This window comes from Solanum stenotomum, chromosome 11, assembly GCF_019186545.1.
Source record: "Solanum stenotomum isolate F172 chromosome 11, ASM1918654v1, whole genome shotgun sequence".
Lineage (NCBI taxonomy): Eukaryota > Viridiplantae > Streptophyta > Magnoliopsida > Solanales > Solanaceae > Solanum > Solanum stenotomum.
This window is the reverse complement of record NC_064292.1, coordinates 35,906,778-35,927,275: the sequence shown is the minus strand read 5'-3', so window position 1 is coordinate 35,927,275 and position 20,498 is coordinate 35,906,778. Positions and strand designations below refer to the sequence as shown.

At 31.9% G+C, this 20,498-nt stretch overlaps 2 protein-coding genes across 2 annotated transcripts in view; one reads left to right on the top strand and one right to left on the bottom strand.

The window, feature by feature from the left end:
• Positions 1-20,498, bottom strand: part of LOC125844869 (immune-associated nucleotide-binding protein 9-like) — a 947,253-nt gene that overhangs the window by 904,624 nt on the left and 22,131 nt on the right. The window lies entirely within an intron of this gene.
• LOC125844866 (patellin-3-like) lies at positions 16,517-19,354 on the top strand. The gene is made up of 4 exons (XM_049524223.1): positions 16,517-17,656; positions 18,268-18,392; positions 18,511-18,661; positions 18,801-19,354. Exons 1-4 carry the CDS (start codon positions 16,712-16,714, stop codon positions 19,053-19,055), a joined length of 1,476 nt encoding a protein of 491 aa, XP_049380180.1. The 5' UTR covers positions 16,517-16,711; the 3' UTR covers positions 19,056-19,354.

Below are 20,498 nucleotides of genomic sequence, written 5' to 3'. Positions count from 1 at the left end.
TGGCATCTTCTTTGTTTTTGGGTACACAAGAATGTGATCAAGTTAAGTAAACAATACGGGCTCAATGTGATCAAAACCCTCTTCGAAGAAGCAGGGAACAAATGGATGTATCTCATGTCGTCCTTCATCGATCTATCTGTTATCGAACCCTAAATGGTATGAATGTGCATTAGTCTTTGCAGTCCAAGGTGTATTCTTCAACTCATTCATATTTGGCGTCCCCAAATTAGCTTATCAGATTGTTGGGTACTTAGAGAAAGAAACAATGAATTTGTAAACGGAGTATTTTGGTTGATATAGAAAAGGGACTTTTCGAGAACTCGCCAACTCCAGAAGTTCATATGGCATCTCGCATTTATAGATCGAACTATTGAATTGAGAGATGAGAATTTTTTTTTGGCTGAACATGGAGGAATCTTCAATGGCCATCAACAGAGGTTTGTGGAAGATGGAAAATGGTCTATTTAATAAAGAAAAGAGAATTTTTAATTGGTATGTCACATGGCACTAAAACATTGGCTTAGGGATTAATTTCTACTATTTCACGCGCCTCTCGAATTTGAGATTGCACATGCTCTGAAAATGGGTTAAAAGGGTGTATTATCATGGTTAAAAATAGTTTTGTGGGGTAATAGGACCCCCGCAAACTTAAGGTGTCTACTTCAAAAAAGGGTATAAGTTCGATGGGGTAATTATATATTTTCTCTATTATAAACTCTTAACGTTAGAATTGTTAAGTAACCTAATTGAAGTCCCCAAAAGATAACTATTTTCTTTGTGTTGATTTACTTTTAATAAATTTTATTTCATCAACTCTTTATTCTTTACATCTTAAATATTTTTTCAAAACTCTCACTTGTCTTTAATCAGTTTAAAATGGTTTCTTTCTTTATTAATTAAATTGGAACAAATTATTATTTTAAAACGATTCAAACAAATGCTAATTATCTAGTTTTTGTAAAATTTTAATCACTTGCAATTTAATTCAAATGTTTTAATTTAGGTCCATTTTTCTTGAATAAAAAGAAAAAAAATGTTCTTTATTTAACTATTTTCTCAAAGTTAATCGAATATTGTAAATTATTATATATATATATTTTTTATGTTAAATCATTTTTCTAAAAATAGTCAAAAATATTTAATCAAGTTGTAGGATAACCGCATGTTAGCGGACACTTCAAATGCTTTAAAAACCTTCTTGAAGTGTAAATGAGAACCTCATACCCCTCTTCTCTAAATTTTTAAAGACTTAATTTATTAGAGTGTTTTTAAATTAAGTTTTCTTAATTTCTTAAAAAATTAAGTGGCAACTCTTTTCTAAGTATTTTTCTCAAATTGTTTTATACTTAGAACATTTCAAAAAGTAATTTTTCTAAAGATAGTAAAATTACAGCATAACAAATAGTATGTCTTATTAGATAGTTGCAGTATTTATAATTTTAATTTAATTTTATTTATATATATATATATATATATATATATATATATAATTAAATTAAAATTATAAATATATATCAATTGGATATATAACTAAAAATTATTGACTTTTCATTTCATATAATTTATCAACGAGGGGCAATTAAACTTCACATAATAATGTATATAATTGATTTTTTCTCTACTTAAAATAGTGCTTGAGTTACATAATAATACACAATTTAATATAAAATAGTATTAAATCAAAATTAATTTCATTAACGATAATTATTTTTCTATTGGATAAAAATTAGCAATATTATTTTATTGTTTTGTATCTTTCAAATAAAAAAACCAAAATAAAAATGGCATTATTGGTTTTTTGTGAGTTTAAATATTAATTATATATAAGTTAATAATATTGATCTTGACATTTGTGGTAATGTTCCAACATCGTATTTGATTGATATTATTGTATAATCATTTATTTAACCTAAAAAGTTGAGTAAATATTTAACAATAAAATTATTCTAATGTGATTGAATTTTTTTTTTATTATTATTATTATAATTTTTAATTGTGGTAAATATATTTTTAAGGAAATATTCCTCGAAAACTCCAAATTTAAAATTTCCTTAGATTCCAAGAAAAAAAAATCAGTAAAATTATATTTTAAAAAATTCAAGTATACATAATTTCAAGTAAATCCCTCAAAAAATCTCCAACAAAATTCACAACAATAAAATCCCCAAGTAATTCTTCAAGTAAGAAAATTGCCAAGTAAATTCCTAAGAAACGAATCACCAAAAAATTCATGGAACATGAATCCCCAGTTAATAAATACCACATATAAAATTATTTCTAGATAAATTTCCAAATAATTATTTCTAACTAAATCTGTAAATAAGTTTATCTAGGAATTTTCTTGAAAACAAATTAAAAAAAAAATTCATTACTTGCGAATTTCCATGTTATGGTTTTGTTGTGGCAAAGAATATTATGAAGGAAATTAAATAGCATCTTAGAAAAAATTTATCATATTAAAGTTTAAGAAAAAGTTGATCCTATATGCTATAAAGTCATCTGAAAATCTTTTTATATCTTGTCAATGCCTTGGGTTTATCGACTCCAATATTGTTTAGTTTATTAGGGATAAATTTCTGTTGGCATGCTATATGTATCAAACGATAGCTTTAATACATGATACCTTTTTTAATCTTTTGATTAAACCAGTCCATAATATCTTATTTTGGTTAAAAATTACTCTATGATGAAAATATGGATACGCAAAACGGCAAGATTTTGATATTTATAAGTAGACTAACTATAGTCAAACTAACCCACAATCAATTTGTATATGTCTTACGAACGGATAGAGGTTTGAGTTATCAAATCCATCTGAATTCAAATATTTCTAACGTAAAGTATAAAATTATGTGTAAAATTAGCTTAAAGTATAATAGATACCATAGATATGAACTTTACAAATATAATGAGTTTAAGACTAAAAAATCAAAGGTTATACTCATAAATTTAAATTATGTAATCTATCTAATAAAAGAATTATTGTTCATTGTTGAATGATGGACTATCCTTAGTTCCTTACTATTCCCCAATATCTTTCCGCTTTTCTTTTTGATACTAAAGAAATTTCGTATGGGCTGATTTGATTCGACTTTAGTTAATGTATAAATTCGATATTTTAGAAAGTATAATGAGCTCATATTTTTTTCTTTTCTGCTTTCTTGTTTAATTGTCTTTCATTTGTAAATTTACGAGTTTGTTAGTAGTGTAAAAATATTATTACGTATACACTTCAAATACGATGAAATTTCACAAACGTAAGAGCCTCACGTTTTTCATGTATTTTCTTGAATGCTTTTAGGGCTTCTGCCGTAAGTGGCTAATTTATGACGTGGGGTAGTTGATTACAAAGTCATAGAGAGTAGATTTTAAGTCCTTTTCTAATAACCTAACTTTCAAATCAAATTACTTTAAACAATGTTTTACGAAAAACGTTTTTTCAAAAAATGATACTGGTAGCTAAGTATCCATGAAGAATTTACCGAGATACAGGCGTATCCAGGATTTTGAGATGATGGATACAATGTTATAAAAAGGTTGATCTATGATATGAATTTGATCGGTTCGACATTTAGGTTTTTACTACTGAAAACCGTTAAAATTTTAAAATTATAGGTCTAAGTGTTATCTAATTTTAGAAAGAAAAATAAAACAAGATAAATATAAAATTCAAATTTCTAATCTGGCGGAGATAGGTGCACCCAGTCATAATCAAACTATGTGATACTTCAAGTGTGGGTTCACACATTTATATTTCAATAATTTTTTAAAAATATAACACTACTATATTTAATCTCGAGAGGGGACTATGGGTTCACGTGAACTCGGTGACTAGTGGTGGATCCAGGATTTTTAATAAGGGGGTTTAAAATCTGAGAAGTAAACACGCGAACTAGTGAAAAGGGGTTCAACATCTATTATACATACCTAAAAAATAATTTTAACATGGTATAAATAGTAATATTTTCCGCCAAGGAGGTTCAAATGAACCCCTAAGTATATGCTTCCTCCGCCCCTGCCGGTGACCCCCTTAGATACGCCTCTGATTAGAGGATATACTTGAGTAAAATGGAATGGACTCCTTATAATAAAAAAGTAATAAAATATATTAAGAGAAATATTAAAAATATCTTATAATTTGATGCAAATTATTAGTTCCGTCTCCAAATTATTGATAATGTTAAAAACATTTTTTTACTTGACTAACTAAGTTTAGATACACCCCGATCACCCCATTTTCCACAAGACATATCAAAATATTTCAAACTCTTATAAGGACATTTTTCTCTTAATAAAAAAACTAAGAAAAGTGTTGAAAATACTCTAAATTGACAGAAAATTTTGAGGTATATTTCAGTCATGTCGAATATATTTCAATACTTTTCTCCATTATAAAAATAAAATGATGGCATGTTTTATGGGTACCTAGGATTCCCACATTGTAACAAAAAACTACAGGGGCCTAAACCCTTTCGTGTCAACCCTTTGCCTCAACAGCTCACAAGCAAAACAGCATCACTCTGCATTCCTTTTTACCAAAATTTACCCGAAGGAAATTTGTTGGTGTTTTTTATTAAAAAAAGTAAATGCATAAGTACCCCCTCAGCTTATGCTCAAAATCCTTGAGACACATCTAATCTTTACTAAGATTCTATTATTCCGAACTTATTTTTTAGTTAATTTTTTATCACTTTTCGGCCTACGTGGCTGAGTCCGTGACTTCATCTATGTTAGGCGCGTGGGTGCAGGTTTTAGACATCACTGACCAATAAAAATTGACCATGTGTTAAAATAAACTGGAAAAAAATAAATATTAACTCAATTGTCTTCTTCTTTATTATTGCTCTTCATGTTTGAAAAAAAAAACCTCCATTATCATAAGTTAAATTGCTCCTTTCTTCGAAAAGCTAACAAAATAAAATCAAGAAAAAACTAACCTCTGAACTCAACCACGATTCTTGATGACTTAGAAGTAGGGGTGTACATAGGTCGGTTTGGTTTGGTTTTTCATTAAAAAAAATCTAAACCAATTATGTCGGTTTATTAAATCTAAATACCAAATCAAACCATGCAAAGTTGGTTTTTTCGGTTTCGATTTTAGTCGGGTTTTTTCGATTTTTTACAACTTAACGGTTTGAAAAAGAGATCAAATATATTTTCACCAACCTGTGTGATAAGCTAAACTTAAGAAACATTAAATGAATAGAAATTTTCGTAAAGACGGTAAAATTCACATGAGTACAAAATATATTTTTTGAAATATCAACGTTCATTATGTTAAATTAATAAGATTAAAAGATATAGTCAAACTGAATACAAAACGAAATATTTACAAAGTAAATTGTTAACTTCAAATTTGAAAACTATAACAATATAATTGTAACTTCGGATCTTAATACAAAATAAAATATTTATAAATTTTGCAAGCCCAAATTTGAAATAAAATATATAAACATTGAAAACTATAAACTAGCTAAAATATATTAACAAAGTAGATTATAAGTAATATTTTTTTTTATCTATAAATAAAATAAAATTATATATATAATATTTACAAAATTTTACAAGCCCAAATTTGAAATAAAATATATAAACATTGAAAACTATAAACTAACTAAAAATATATTAACAAAGTAGATTATAAATAATTTTTTTTATTTATAAATAAAATAAAATTATATATATAATATTTACAAAATTTTACAAGCCCAAATTTAAAATAAAATATATAAACCTTGAAATCTATAAACTAACTAAAAATATATTAACAAAGTAGATTATAAATAATATTTTTATCTAAAACATAAAGTGATAGCTTTCTGAAATTTTGGGAAGTGTAAAAGCTACTTTTGAACTGATAACTTACTTTTTAGAAAGTTGAAAAAGTGGAGCCCAGCGCGTGTTGAACAAAGCTTTCAACCTATCTAGTTTATATTGCCACGTAAGCCAAAAAGTGGTAAAACATTAATCAAAAAATAAGTTCGAGGGGTAATAGGATCTTAGTAAAGGCTACACTACAAAAGGAGCCCCAATTACCAACAAAAAAATTCATTGGTAAATTGATCGAATTGGTTGGCAAATTGAGTTACCAACCAAATGCCAACTTATATTAATCCATTGCTAAAAGGCTCGTCGGTAAATATTACCAACCGATTTTAATTTGTTGGTAAACTTACCAACCAAAAATCAGTTGGTAAACACCCAAAGAAGTTGTTACAAAATTTTGAAACATGGCCCTGAAATTTCCATTGGTAAATTCACCAACTAATTTTTGGTTAGTATATCGTTAGTCAATTCGATAGTAAATTTTTTTGTTCATTATTAGATTCCGTTGGTAATACATTGGTAATTATAGTAATAAATGTCTGATAGTAAACTTTTCACCCACATTGGAGCCCGACTAAATTCGGATTCACACCGGGAAGTCCCACATTAGGGGGTAAAGTGCTCCCTAACAAAGGAGACTCCGTACCCAAGGGGAATCGAACCTGAGACCTCTTGGTTAAAGATGAAGGAGTACTTACCACTCCATCACAACCCTTGTCGGTAATAAATGTTAAATACGTTAGTATGATTATTTGTTTTTCTAATAAATTTACTAATTGAATGTTAGTTTGTTGGTAATATATCATTCAAGTTCAATGTTAGGTTAGTAATGGATTGACAATATGTTCAAAATATTATTAACTGAATGATTATTCAATAGTAAAATATTTATTAATTTATTGCATTTAAAAATCTAAGAGCACGAATATAAATCCAAAAATATTAATATCAATTTTATAAATCATATTTGAATGAAACAATGCAAATTATATGATAACAAGTTAAATTAATCAATATGACACATATCATTATATCATGATGTGTTTCTAAACGTATGTAGTGTACAAGTTGACAATGTATCCAACTGACAAAACCAGCTTGAAAATCTTATCTACTTGTTGCTGCATTTTGTGTCTCATTTTTTCTCAAATGTCATGCTTCCTCTCTTGTAAATGGTTATACAATACATTTTTCGCCTGAACATCCAAATCACGATCTTGAAGATGAAACCGAAAAGATGAAGCAAATAATGCACCAACATTTCCTTAGAAAGCTGTCAAAGAAACAAGGTCATAAGTTTGTGAAAAAAACTTGTTGGAGGATCACTGAATTACTTTGCAGGTTGACATGTTGATATGATCTTAGACTTTCCAGTATTGCTCTAAGAAATCATCAAGAAATAGTCAGAGGCAACACATGTGATATATAATATTTAGCATCAGGCCACGGGAGTTCATGACTTTTCTCAAGAAAATTTAATGTTAAAACATACTCCTAACTAAGACACTACAACCCTTATATATAAAGATCGAGCAAAGAGCTAGATGCCATATAATAGCTACTTTACAAGCATTATGTTCTGATAGTTCATGATGATAAATTACTTTAAACTCTTAAGGTGTCCCTTTGATATCACAATTTGTATCCAAACTAATGATTAAGTTGTAACCTTTTGTAATATTCACTACCATCAAATTGTAGGAATACAAGTAATACTTACTCGAGTCTTTCTTGTCGTCGTTCTAAGTAGATCACATTCATCAAAGTTCTATAAAGTTTCAGCTTTGAACCTCTAACTGCGCTAATGAAATGTTAATCTGAGCACGTTTACCAAAAATATTGACCAAATCTAAATTTTGGCCAAAACTTAAAAGTTAAAACGCCTAACAACACAAACTGTAAATGGAAGCCTCAAAACCTAAACCAATCATCCTATTAGTTAAAAAATGACCTTCCGAAGCTTATCGCGCTGACGGAATTCTCATCTAAGTTTGCAAAAAATGTTAGGCAATTTTGAATTTTGGTCAAAAGTTGAAAGTTAAAACGCTTAACGGCATAAACTGAAAATGAAAACCTTGGAACCCGAACAACCTTGAAACCCAAACAAACCATCCAATTAGATAAAAAATAACCTTCCAGAGCTAACCGCGCTGACGAAATTCCAATTTGAGGATGTTTCCCCGAAATATTAACTAAATTCAAATTTTAACCAAAACTTAAAAGTCAAAACGCCTAACAGCACAAGCTAAAAATAAAAGCCTCAAATTCCGAACCAACCATCCTACTAGACTAAAAAAATGGCCTTTCCGAAGCTAATCGCACTGATGAAATTTTAATCGGAGCACGTTTACCAAAATTATTGATTAAATCTACATTTTGGCCAAAAGTTAAAAGTTAAAAGTTAAAACGCCTAACAGCACAAACTTAAAATGGAAGCCTTAAAACCTGAACCAACCATCCTATTAGATAAAAAATGACCTTTTGAAGCTAACCGCGCAAACATAATTCTCATCAGAGAACGTTTACAAAAATGTTAAGCAAAGTCAAATATTGGCCAAAAGTTAAAAGGTAAAACGCCTAAAGGTACAAACTGAATATGAAAACCTCAAAATCCAAAACCAACCATTCTATTAGACAAAAAATGACCTTCCAGAGCTAACCGTGCTGACGAAATTCAAATTTGAGCATGTTTCCCAAAAAAATTGACCTAGTTAAAATTTTAGCCAAAAGTTAAAAGTTAAAACGCTTAACGATACAAACTGAAAATAAAAGTCTCAAAATCCGAACCAACCATCCTATGAGACTGAAACTGAACTTATATGGCTAACCGCGGTGACAAAATTTCAGTTCGAGCACGATTACCAAAAATATAGACTAAAGTGAAATTTTGACCAATACTTAAAAGTTAAAATACCTAACAGCACAAACTAAAAACAGAAGCTCAAAACCCGAACCCTCTATCTTATTACATAAAAAATGACCTTCCGCATCTAACTGCACTGTCGAAATTCTCATCTGAGCACGTTTATCAATTATATTGACCAAAATTAAATTTTGGCCAAAATTTATAAGTTAAAACACCTAACGGACACACTAAATATGAAAGCCTCAAAACCCGAACCAACCATCCTATTAGGTAAAAAATGACCTTTGGAGTTAATTACACTGATGAAATTCTCATCCGAGCACATTCACAAAAATATTGACCAAAGTCAAATTTTGACCAAAACATAAGATTTAAAACACCTAACGGCACAAACAAAAAATTGAAGCCTCAATACTTGAACCAACCTTCCTGTTAGATAAAAAATGACCTTTAGAAGCTAATGATACTGATCGAGTTCTAATCTGAGCACGTTTACAAAAAATATTGACCAAAATCAAGTTTTGGCTAAAATTAAAAACTTAATACGCCTAACGACACAAACTGAATATGAAAGCCTCAACACTAGACGCTGATTTACCAAAAAAATTAACTTCAATTGGTAAATTTACCAACTATTCAAATATAAGTTAGTAATTAATAACTTACCAATAAATTTTATCACAGTTGGTAATAGTTACTATTCACTAAACATTCATATGTAATATTACCAACTAATAATTAATATGTTGGTAAATTTTACCAATGGATTAATGATCGGTTGATATATTACCAACTATTTTAATGATGTTAGTAATTTACTAATTACAATCTTTATTCGTTGGCAAAATTTCCAACTAATTGGATATTGGTTGGCAAGTTTACCAACAAATTACATTTCGTTACTAATTTACCAACACATTTATATTTGATTGGTAAATTTAGCAACACAATCTTGCCGTTGGTAAATGATTGGTTAGTAATTCATTGGTAATATGTTAATAAATTATATAAATATTTTTTTTGTCATATTTACCAACCGATATATACTTCGTTGGTAATATTACCAACAAAAGGTATGCGTCAGTAATATTTCAGTTGGTAATCCATTGATAGAATGTTTTTAAATTTGGCGCCATTTTTTCCCGCCGTATTTACCAACTAAAATACTTAGTTTGTAAGACTTTGGTTGGTAATCTGTTAGAATTTCGTTGTTAAGTTGTAAAATATAATTCAGTTAGAAATATGTTGGTAATTTGTTAGTAGAATACTAACCAACTTAAGTTGTTAGTAAAATCTATTGGCAATTTGGGATTTTTTTGTAGTGTTAGGTGTGTCTTAGGAATTTTGGGCATAGGCTGGGGGGGTACTTATGCATTTTCCCTTAAAAAACAACAACTCTAATTGTTCGCTACAGTTATACATTTATATTGAAACCTTCAATTTTATTTAAAATAACTTATAATCGATTTGGTACAGATCGATTTGATCGTTCAATGATTTTTAACCCATTCTTGATAAATATTTGATGTGGGTAAGTTTTTACCCTCATTACCCCGACTTCTTTATTTTCTTTTCTTGTCTTTCATTGTGTCCAACTGCCAATGGCTTTATCATAACCTACCATGTAGTAATGTACAATGCACACATACAATATTGAACAAGAAATTAAAATTTATTAATGTAGAGAGACAAATGTAACTGTTGGAGAAAAAGTACAGAGAAATCTGGAAATAATAAAAAAGAGAAGGAAAACTACAACTGCGTTTAATTTCAGATTAATTGGAAGTACTAAAATAACAAAATATGCCCACATGATATATAGGCTAAGAGATAAACAACTAATCCTAAAATATAGGTCTTGTAACCCACTATGACACTTAATCAGCAACACTAATGAAACTTGAGTAAATATAGGAAACTATTTAACAAAGACCCAAAGACTAGTTCTACTAAACTACCCATGTCCCAATTCAGTCAATCGTTTTGAATCACTCTTTAACATTCCCTCTTGATTCAAAACTACAGACACCAAACAATCCTCTGAAATAGCAGAATTTCTCCTTCGATAAAGCCTTTGTCAATACATCAGCCAACTACTCTTGTGTGCTGCAATATTCCAATAATGTTTCCTCCTTTGCTACCAAATCACGGATAAAATGATAACGAATATCGATATACTTTGTCCTGATGTAGAATGTTGGGTTCTTTGTCATGGAGATAGTTGCTTTATTGTCGCAAAATATCTTTTCTCTGCTCCTGTTGAAGATCAGCTAACACTCTCCTTAGCCAGACGGCTTGACAAACTGCTGAAGTTGCTGCAATGTACTCAACTTCTGAAGTAGACAATGATGTTGTAACTTGCTTCTTTGAACTCCAAGTCCCCACACCTGAACCTAGAGTGAAAACATTCGTCGAAACACTCCGTCTATCGTCCAATGAACTTGCCCAATCACTATCTGTGTACCCGCACAATCTGAAATTATCAGTTTTGGAGTACCAAATACCAAAGTCCAAAGTTCCAGCAATGTACCACAAGACTCTCTTTGTTGCCCTATAGTGTACCTTTGAAGGTTGTTGCATAAACCTAGAAATAACACCAACATGATATGCAATATCAGGTCTAATATGCGTCAAACATATTAGACCTCTAACCAAGCTTCTGAACCTCTTTGCATCTGTCAATTCTTATTCATTTACCTGCTGCAATTTCTCATTGATATTCATTGGAGTAGCCGCAGGCTTGCAATTAAGAATGCCAAATTTATTGAGTAGGTCTCTAGCATATTTCCTTTGTGAAAGAAATATTACCTCTTCAGTTTGATGGACTTGAGGCTAAGAAAGTAATGTAATAAACCCATATCTGACATCTCAAACTCATTCATCATTTGAGAATTAAACTCTTCCAGAAGAGCACGTGATTAAGAACTTGTGTAAATGATATCATCAACATAAAGGCATGCAATAATGAAATCATTACCTTCCTTCTTCACATATAAGGTGGGTTCATTCTCACTTCTTATGTATCCATATTTTTGTGGAAGTATCCATCAATCTTGCTATACCACACTCGAGGGGCTTGCTTCAAGCCATACAACACCTTTTTCAGCTTGTACACCTTTGTTTCAGCGCCTTCCTTTGTGAAATCTTCAGGTTGTATGACATAGACTTCTTCTTGTAAGTCTCCATTGAGGAATGCCGACTTGGCATCAAATTGATAAACTGCCAGCAGCCAATGCTAGAACCAACCTCACTGTCTCAAATCGAGCTATTGGAGAAAATGTTTTTTCAAAATCAACACCATATTGTTGTGCATACCCTTTTGCCACAAGACGAGCTTTGTGCTTTTGTAGGCTACCATCAGCTGCAAACTTTGTTTTGAGCACCCACTTCAATCCAATTGCATTTTTTCCGTTTGGTAACTCCATTATTTCTCATGTTCTATTCTTTTCGATAGATTTCATTTCTTCCACCATTGCTTTCTTCCATTCTTCTGTTCCAGCAGCTTCTTCATAATTCATGGGATCTGAAATAATAAGAGCAAACTAACAAGAGGTATAAAGGTTATTAGCATACTTGGGATTTGAATTTTTAATCCTTGTTGATCTTTTTAATGGAATAATCTCAACTGAAGACTCTTCATGAGTTTCTGCAATTGGCGAGCTTTGTGACACTACCGAAGAACCTGAAAGTGTACTTGAAGGAGTTGACTATTTTCCTTCATCGTCAGTGATTCCAAGAGGCATAGGAGTCTCTTGTCGCACCAGTTTTTCACTCCAATCCCAATTTGCATTTTCATCAAATATTACATCTCTTCTAACTGAGATCTTGCCATTAAAAGGGTTATACAATCTATATGCTTTGGAGTGAGTACAATAGCCAACAAAAATGCATTTTTTAGATATTTCATCAAGCTTTTGACGAGCTTGTGAACTTACCAAAGCATAAGCAACACACCCAAAAACCCGTAAATGACTTACATTTGGTTTCCTACAATGCCAAGCTTCATAAGGAGTTTTATTCATAACAACTCTTGTTGGTGAAAGATTCATCAAGTAAACAGATGTTGCCACAACTTCTGCCCATAACTGATTTGCGAGTTCCTTTGCTTGCAACATGTCCCTTGCCATCTCCACCACAGTCTGGTTCTTCCGTTAAGTGACACCATTTTGCTCTAGGGTATAAGGAGTTGTTAACGCCTTATGGATGCCATTTTTTTCACAAAACAAATTGAATTCATTGGACACGAACTCTCCTCCTCTATCTGTGCGAAGAACAGTGATTTGGTTCTCTACCAAAGCTTTAAACACCTGAAACTTTTCAAAAATTTCTAACTTGTTTTCCAGAAAATACACCCAACTCATGCGACTATAATCGTCAGTAAACAACAAGAAATAACGACTTTCACCTAAGGACTTAGTCTGCATAGGACCACATAAGTCAGCATGTATTAATTCTAAACATTTAGAAGCTCTCCACGCCTTTCCAACAGGAAAGATTTCCTGGTTTGTTTCCCATAAATGCACCCTTACATAAATCAAGAGAACTAATTTTTGGTAAGAACCATACCTTTATTACCTAACAATTTGAGGCCGTTTATGTTGAGATGACCGTACCTCAAATGCCACAACTTTGAGTCATCCTTTACACTTGCAGCAAGGGCAAAATTTTCCATATCAGAAACATCTTATTTGGCGTCATAGTGATATGAACCTGTTTGCCAGACTTCTTACTTGTAATGACACAAGCATCATCATCAAACCAAAGAGAATATCCATTGGTCATTAGTTGCCCAACACTCAACAAAATATATCCTAAATCGGGAACAAATTGAACATTATCTATCATGTTTACTTTGTTTTGATTAGTGTCAATGCTCACCATGCCTTTTCCTTCAACCAGTAACTCTTTTGTATTGCCAAGCTGTATCTTTTTCTTTTGCTTCTCATCAAGCTCATGGAACAGAGATTTGACACCTGTCATATGATTTGAACAACAACTATCTACAAACCATAGATCACTTGGCTTATGGTCTATATTAGTGCAAGCCATAAAAAGATAATTCTCTTCCTTATTTTCTGTTGTTGCAAAATTTATTTTCTGATCTTTATACCAGCAATCAGCCCTTATATGTCCGTAACGCTGACAGTGATGACATTGAATGCCATTTTTTGTGTTACCTTGCTCATTGGACTACCTGTGTCCATCATTTCTTCCTCTGCCCCTTCTATAACCACGACCTCGACCACTGCAAAAGCCTCATCTTCCTCGACCTCATCTTGTTGAACCATTATTTTCTCCATATTTAGTGGCTAAATCTTTAACTTGGAATGCCTTCTCTTCATTCTTTTCTGTGGATCGATTAATTCTCACCTCATGATCTTGAAGAGATCCCATTAGTTCATCAAAGAAAAAGACGGATAGATCCTTGGATTCTTCTATCGCAGCAACTACGTGATCAACTTTTGGAGTTAGGCTTCGCAATACCTTTTCCACAATAGTCTGATCAATTACCTTCTCTCCGTAGGATCGCATTTGACAGACAATTGTCGTTGTTCTTGACGAAAAACCAGCAATGGATTCTCCACTTTTCATCATCAAGGTTTCAAAGTCACGCCGAAGTGATTGCAGTCTCACTACAATGACCTTTGAATCGCCTTGAAACTCTTTCTGGAGAATCGTCCAGGCTTGTTTGGATGTGGTTGTTGTTGCTATCCGTGAAAAGACACTATCATGAATAGCCTGCTGAATAAAAACCAGCGCATTAGCATCTTTTTGCTTATTGCTTCGTAGTTTGTTTCCTTCATCGGGATCTACAAATCCACATTCTACCAAGTCCCAAAGATCTTGAGATTTGAGTATAGTTTTCATACGGATACTCCAGAATTCGTAGCTTTCTCCCTTGAAGATAGGAATGAGTGGTTGTGCCACACTCAATGCACTATTGCTACTTGCCATGGCTGGCTCTGATGCCAAATTTGTTGGAGAAAAAGTACAGAGAAATCTGGAAATAATAAAAAAGAGAAGGAGAACTGCGACTGCGTTTAATTTCAGATTAATTGGAAGTGGTAAATTAACAAATATGTCCACATGATATATAGGCAAAGAGATAAACAACTAATCCTAAAATATAGGTCATGTAACCCACTATGACACTTAATCAACAACACTAATGAAACTTGGTAAATATAGAAAACTACTTAAGAAAGACCCAAAGACTAGTTCTACTAAACTACCCATGTCCCAATTCAGTCAATCGTTTTAAATCACTCTTTAACAATAACAACCTAATTCATCTATAGATTTTTCTTGGATTATTTTGCCTTAAAAGATTTGAAAAGGTGAAAGTGTGGGAAAATAAAAGGCTTTGAGCAAACTATTGAAACTATTGAAAAGGTACCAAAAAATTGATCCTATATGCTATAAAGTCATCTGAAAATCGTTTTATATCTTGTAAAACAATATAATCAACAATGCCTTGGGTTTATTGACTCCAATATTGTTTAGTTTATTAGGGATAAATTTCTGTTGGCATGCTATATGTATCAAACGATAGCTTTAATACATGATACTTTTATTTTTAATCTTTTGATCGAAATCAGTCCATAATATCTTAGTTAAAAACTACTCTATGATGAAAATATGGATACGCAAGACGGCAAGATTTTGATATTTTAGTAGACTAACTATAGTCAAACTAACCCACAAGCAATTTGTATATGGCTTACGAGCGGATAGAGCTTTGAGTTATCAAATTCATTTGAATTCAAATATTTTTAACATAAAGTATAAAATTATGTGTAAAATTTGCTAAAAGTATAATACAAATATAATGAGTTCAAGACTAAAAAATCAAAGGTTATACTCATAAATTTAAATTATGTAATCTATCTTATAAAAGAATTATTGTTCATTGTTGAATGATGGACTATTCTTACAATTCTCCGATATCTTTCCGCTTTTCTTTTTGATACTAAAGAAATTTCATATGGCTGATCTGATCCGGCTTTAGTTAACGTACAAATTTGATATTTTAGGAAGTTTAATGAGCTCTTTTTTTTTTCTTTTCTGCGTTCTTGTTTAATGGTGTCTTTCATTTATAAATTTACGAGTTTGTTAGTAGTGTAAAAATATTACGTACACACTTCAAATACGATCAAATTTCACAAACGTAAGAGCCTCATGTTTTTCATGTATTTTCCTGAATGCTTTTACCTTTGAAAATTATGGTGTGCGTGTGTGGTGGGGGGCTCTGCCGTAAGTGGCTAATTTATGACGTGGGTAGTTGATTACAAAGTCATAGAGAGTACATTTTAAGTCCTTTTCAAATAACCTAACTTTTAAATCAAATTACTTTAAACAATGTTTTACGAAAAACGATTTTTCAAAAAATGATACTAGTAGCTATGTATCCATGAAGCATTTACCCAGTAGAGGATATACGTATAAGTAAAAAAAAATGGAGTTAAACTTTACGCAAATTATTAATTTTATTTTCGAATTATTGACAGTTTCAAAAATATTATTTTATTTGATTAATTAAATTTAGAAACATTTCAATTACTTCATCTGCCACATGAAATAATAAAATATTTCAAACTCTTAAAAGGACATATTGTTGTTAATAAAAAAATTGAGAGAAGTGTTAAAAATATTTTATACTGCATGAAAAATTTGAGGTATATTTCAGTAAAATGCGGTAAGATTGGAGATATTTAATTATGGTTTCAATACTTTTCTCCATTAAAAAAATAAAATGATGGCATGTTTTATGGGTACCTAGGATTCCCACATTGTAACAAAAAACTGCAGATGCCTAAACCCTTTCGTGTCAACCCTTAACCTCAACAGCTCACAAGCAAAACAGCATCACTCTGCTCAGCCGTTTCCTTTTTTTGTCCAAAAAGGTACCTTTTTCTCTCTCTCTGGAATGAACTGAAAACTACTACTACTCTTTCTCAGCTGTAAGTAAGACCAAACCTAAGCTGAAAGCACCATAACCATTTGCTTTTCTTGCCAACAATGGCTGAAACAGAGCATACCCATCAGCCCCCACTCACGGCTGAGGAAGATATCCTACCCCCACCTTCACCAGAACCACTTCTTGCTTCAGTTGAAGTTGAATCAGTGGTAGAAGCTGTAGAGGAGCATCACTCTGTTGTTACTGTTGTTGAAAAGGAAGCTCCTTTAACTGAACCTCCACAAGAACCAACAACAACAACTCTTGTTGAAGCTCAACACGTCTCTCTTACTCTTCCTGAGAAAGAACCTACTGAATCTGACAAATCTAAACCTGTTGAAGAGAAAAAGATCCCTCAATCTTTGATTTCATTTAAAGAAGAAAGCAATAAAGTTTCAGATCTATCTGATTCTGAGGTAAAGGCACTTGAAGAACTTAAATTTCTTGTTCAGGAAGCTATTAAAGATCAGACCTTTACTACTGGAACAACAGATTTGCCTCAGGAAGTATCCATTTGGGGTGTGCCACTATTGAAAGATGATAGGAGTGATGTTATTCTGCTTAAGTTTCTTAGAGCTAGAGATTTCAAGGTTAAGGAGTCATTTGCTATGTTAAAGAACACTATTTTATGGAGAAAGGAGTTTAACATTGAAGAACTAGTAGATGAAAATCTTGGGGATGATCTTGAAAAAGTAGTGTTTATGGATGGTCATGACAAAGAGGGACACCCTGTTTGTTATAATGTGTATGGGGAGTTTCAGAATAAGGAATTGTATAACAAAACATTTGGAGATGAGGAGAAGAGAAACAAGTTTTTGCGCTGGAGGATTCAGTTCTTGGAGAGGAGTATAAGGAAGTTGGATTTCAGTCCTGGTGGAATCAATACTATATTTCAAGTCAGTGACCTCAAGAACTCACCTGGTCCAGGGAAAAGGGAACTTCGAATTGCTACTAGGCAGGCCTTGCAATTGCTTCAGGATAATTATCCGGAATTCGTTGCTAAGCAGGTATCATAATCCTTTAGTGAATGAATCTTGACTCTTTAATTGTTGATTCAACAGGTGTAAACTTTTGTTGGCTTGTGTGGCATTTCTATAATTTGGAGCTTTCTGAGTGTGATGAGTTTAACTGATAGAAAATTGTCTAAATCTGAATTTACCAAGTAGTGCTGATAAACACTTGTCTATGATATGATTTCTGGCAGAAAAGGTTTATATGTAGGTTGAGTTGCATGTATGGAAGTGTGTTTGATAGGATTAGTTCTTAATTGATATCCATTACTTTTAAGACATTATCATAGCCTTGTGTGCCATAGCTGGGATATTGAAGAAGTCTTCCCTCTCAACTCCAGTTGACACACTAGTTCGGAACTCTGAGGAGTATACTGATGCAAATACCATTCTTTTTTTGCGGCAAGGTTTGAACTATGATGTGCACCAAACAATCAACATTATGTGCTGTATCCTTTCCGCTGAATTAATGCCCAAAGGGTCCATACCTCTGATTATTACTTTTCTTTTGGTATTTTGGTTATTTTTTTTTTGTTTGTCTTGCTTAGTGGAAGTTTAAATATTGTAGTCTGGCATAAAGTTTATTGTCCGTGTTTGGATTTTTGAAGGTGTTTATCAACGTCCCTTGGTGGTATTTAGCTTTCTACACAATGATCAGCCCATTCATGACGCAGAGAACAAAAAGCAAGTTTGTATTTGCTGGTCCATCAAAGACTGCAGAAACTCTTTACAAGTGAGATATTTTGGTTGTAATTTGTATCAAATTTCTGCATGCACATTTTTATGGCCATTACTTTTAACCGTATGCTAGAAGTGGAAGTAATCATGTATGTTAAACTGGCTTGGCACAGGTATATAACTCCTGAGCAAGTACCTGTTCAATATGGGGGCCTCAGCGTCGATTACTGTGAATGCAATCCCGAGTTCACTTCCAATGATCCAGTCACAGAGATCATTGTTAAACCTGCAACAAAGCAAACCGTGGAGATCATTGTAAATGAGGTGAAGTTGCAATGCATTTAAAATAGTTTACGCGTTCCTTTCTATGGAGAAAAAAAAATTGCCTACTCTGTTAGAATAATAATAACCAGCTTAATCTTTTTAGTGATGATAATTCACCATTGATGCTTCTTGATTGCAGAAGTGCATTATTGTCTGGGAGCTACGCGTATTGGGTTGGGAGGTGACATATAGTGCTGAATATGTGCCGAATACAGACAGTGGATACACTGTGAACATACAGAAGCCTAGGAAGATGACCACAGCTGATGAACCTGTTGTTAGCAGCAGCTTCAAGATTGTCGAGCTAGGTAAGATACTGTTGACGATTGACAACCCAACTTCGAAGAAGAAGAAGCTTCTGTACAGGTTCAAGGATAAGCCCTATTCTGATTGAGTGAGGTTCTCTAATGGGATGACCGTGGATATGAATTTTGACATGCACACATCTTTATGTATGAGGAGGTGAAATTTGTGTTGATTCACTTTGTTAGTTCATGGATATTCTGGGTTGTTTGTTTATTTTCATATTTTGTTGGGATCTATATATGAATTTCTTCTTTGTAGCTGAGATTGTACTGTCCTTATTTTGACTCGAGGGCAAATGTTAGTAACTTTGGTATTTGGTTTATACTTGAACGTGACGATGTTGTAGGCTTCTAGCCAAGAATGAAGAGTTTGAGTTGCAGCGGGTATTATTATGTATGTATGTCGAGGGAAAATATGTTTCTGAAACCATCTGCTCTTGCTTATTGTCTGTTGTATATTCTCTTTCTACCATCCAGAAGTTCATTTTCCTGTACATTATGATATATGTTTACATGTACAATTATACAATTTACTTAACTTCATGTGGAACCAAAAACACAAACTTGGTATCATCTAGCCTTGATTTTAGAATCTCATCCTTCTTCTGGTTAGAAAATGCCCTGTGCCTTTGTTAATGATAGTAACATGTTATCAGTTTTTTAATTTAAAAAAAAAACATGATAGTAACATGTCATCTACAATATATTTGGCCAGACCACATTTTGCTAGTGATTGTAAGCATGGCCCTACTTAATCTGGTAAAACAGCTAAACTTTCTGGTGTTGGAGTGCAACTTTTTGAGATAAAGGATGAGGCTCAAAGGCTGTTCATTGATATGCAGTACAGTTATATATGTACTCTCTCTCAATTTGACTAACTTTTCAAGTTAAATTAGAATGGATCAACTGAATATAAAACAAGCAAGACGAAANATTTTGCTAGTGATTGTAAGTATGGCCCTACTTAATCTGGTAAAACAGCTAAACTTTCTGGTGTTGGGAGTGCAACTTTTTGAGATAAAGGATGAAGCTCAAAGGCTGTTCATTGATATGCAGTACAGTTATATATGTACTCTCTCTCAATTTGACTAACTTTTCAAGTTAAATTAGAATGGATCAACTGAATATAAAACAAGCAAGACGAAAAGAGCGTAGATATAGATTAATCACTAGGATAATATATTCATGTGTAAGTGTTGTATTCATTTTTCAAAGACAAAACTTTTGATGCACTTTCTTCCAATTTTTATGTTCTCACAAATTTTCCAATTTACTTAGACTTGATATAGTAATTAAAAAAGAATTAATTTTTTATAACATGTCGTATTATTAAAAATTGTATTGTATTGTTAGTTTAAATATAATTTTTGTTTTTATTGTAACTTAAATTATGTTATATCATATCGTTTAAATATCTATCATTAGATAATTAACGACAAAAAGATCCATTTTATGTAACAACCTATTTGGTATGATATCGCCGTTACTTTAATATTTTTTCCTCGTTCTGTATTTATTTATTATTTAATAAT

Coding starts and splice junctions, on each gene's coding strand:
- LOC125844866 (XM_049524223.1), top strand. CDS start 16,712: ATGGCTGAAACAGAGCATACCCATCAGCCCCCACTCACGGCTGAGGAA. Junction 17,657..18,267: donor CGGAATTCGTTGCTAAGCAG/GTATCATAATCC, acceptor GGATTTTTGAAG/GTGTTTATCAACGTCCCTTG. Junction 18,662..18,800: donor TGGAGATCATTGTAAATGAG/GTGAAGTTGCAA, acceptor TCTTGATTGCAG/AAGTGCATTATTGTCTGGGA.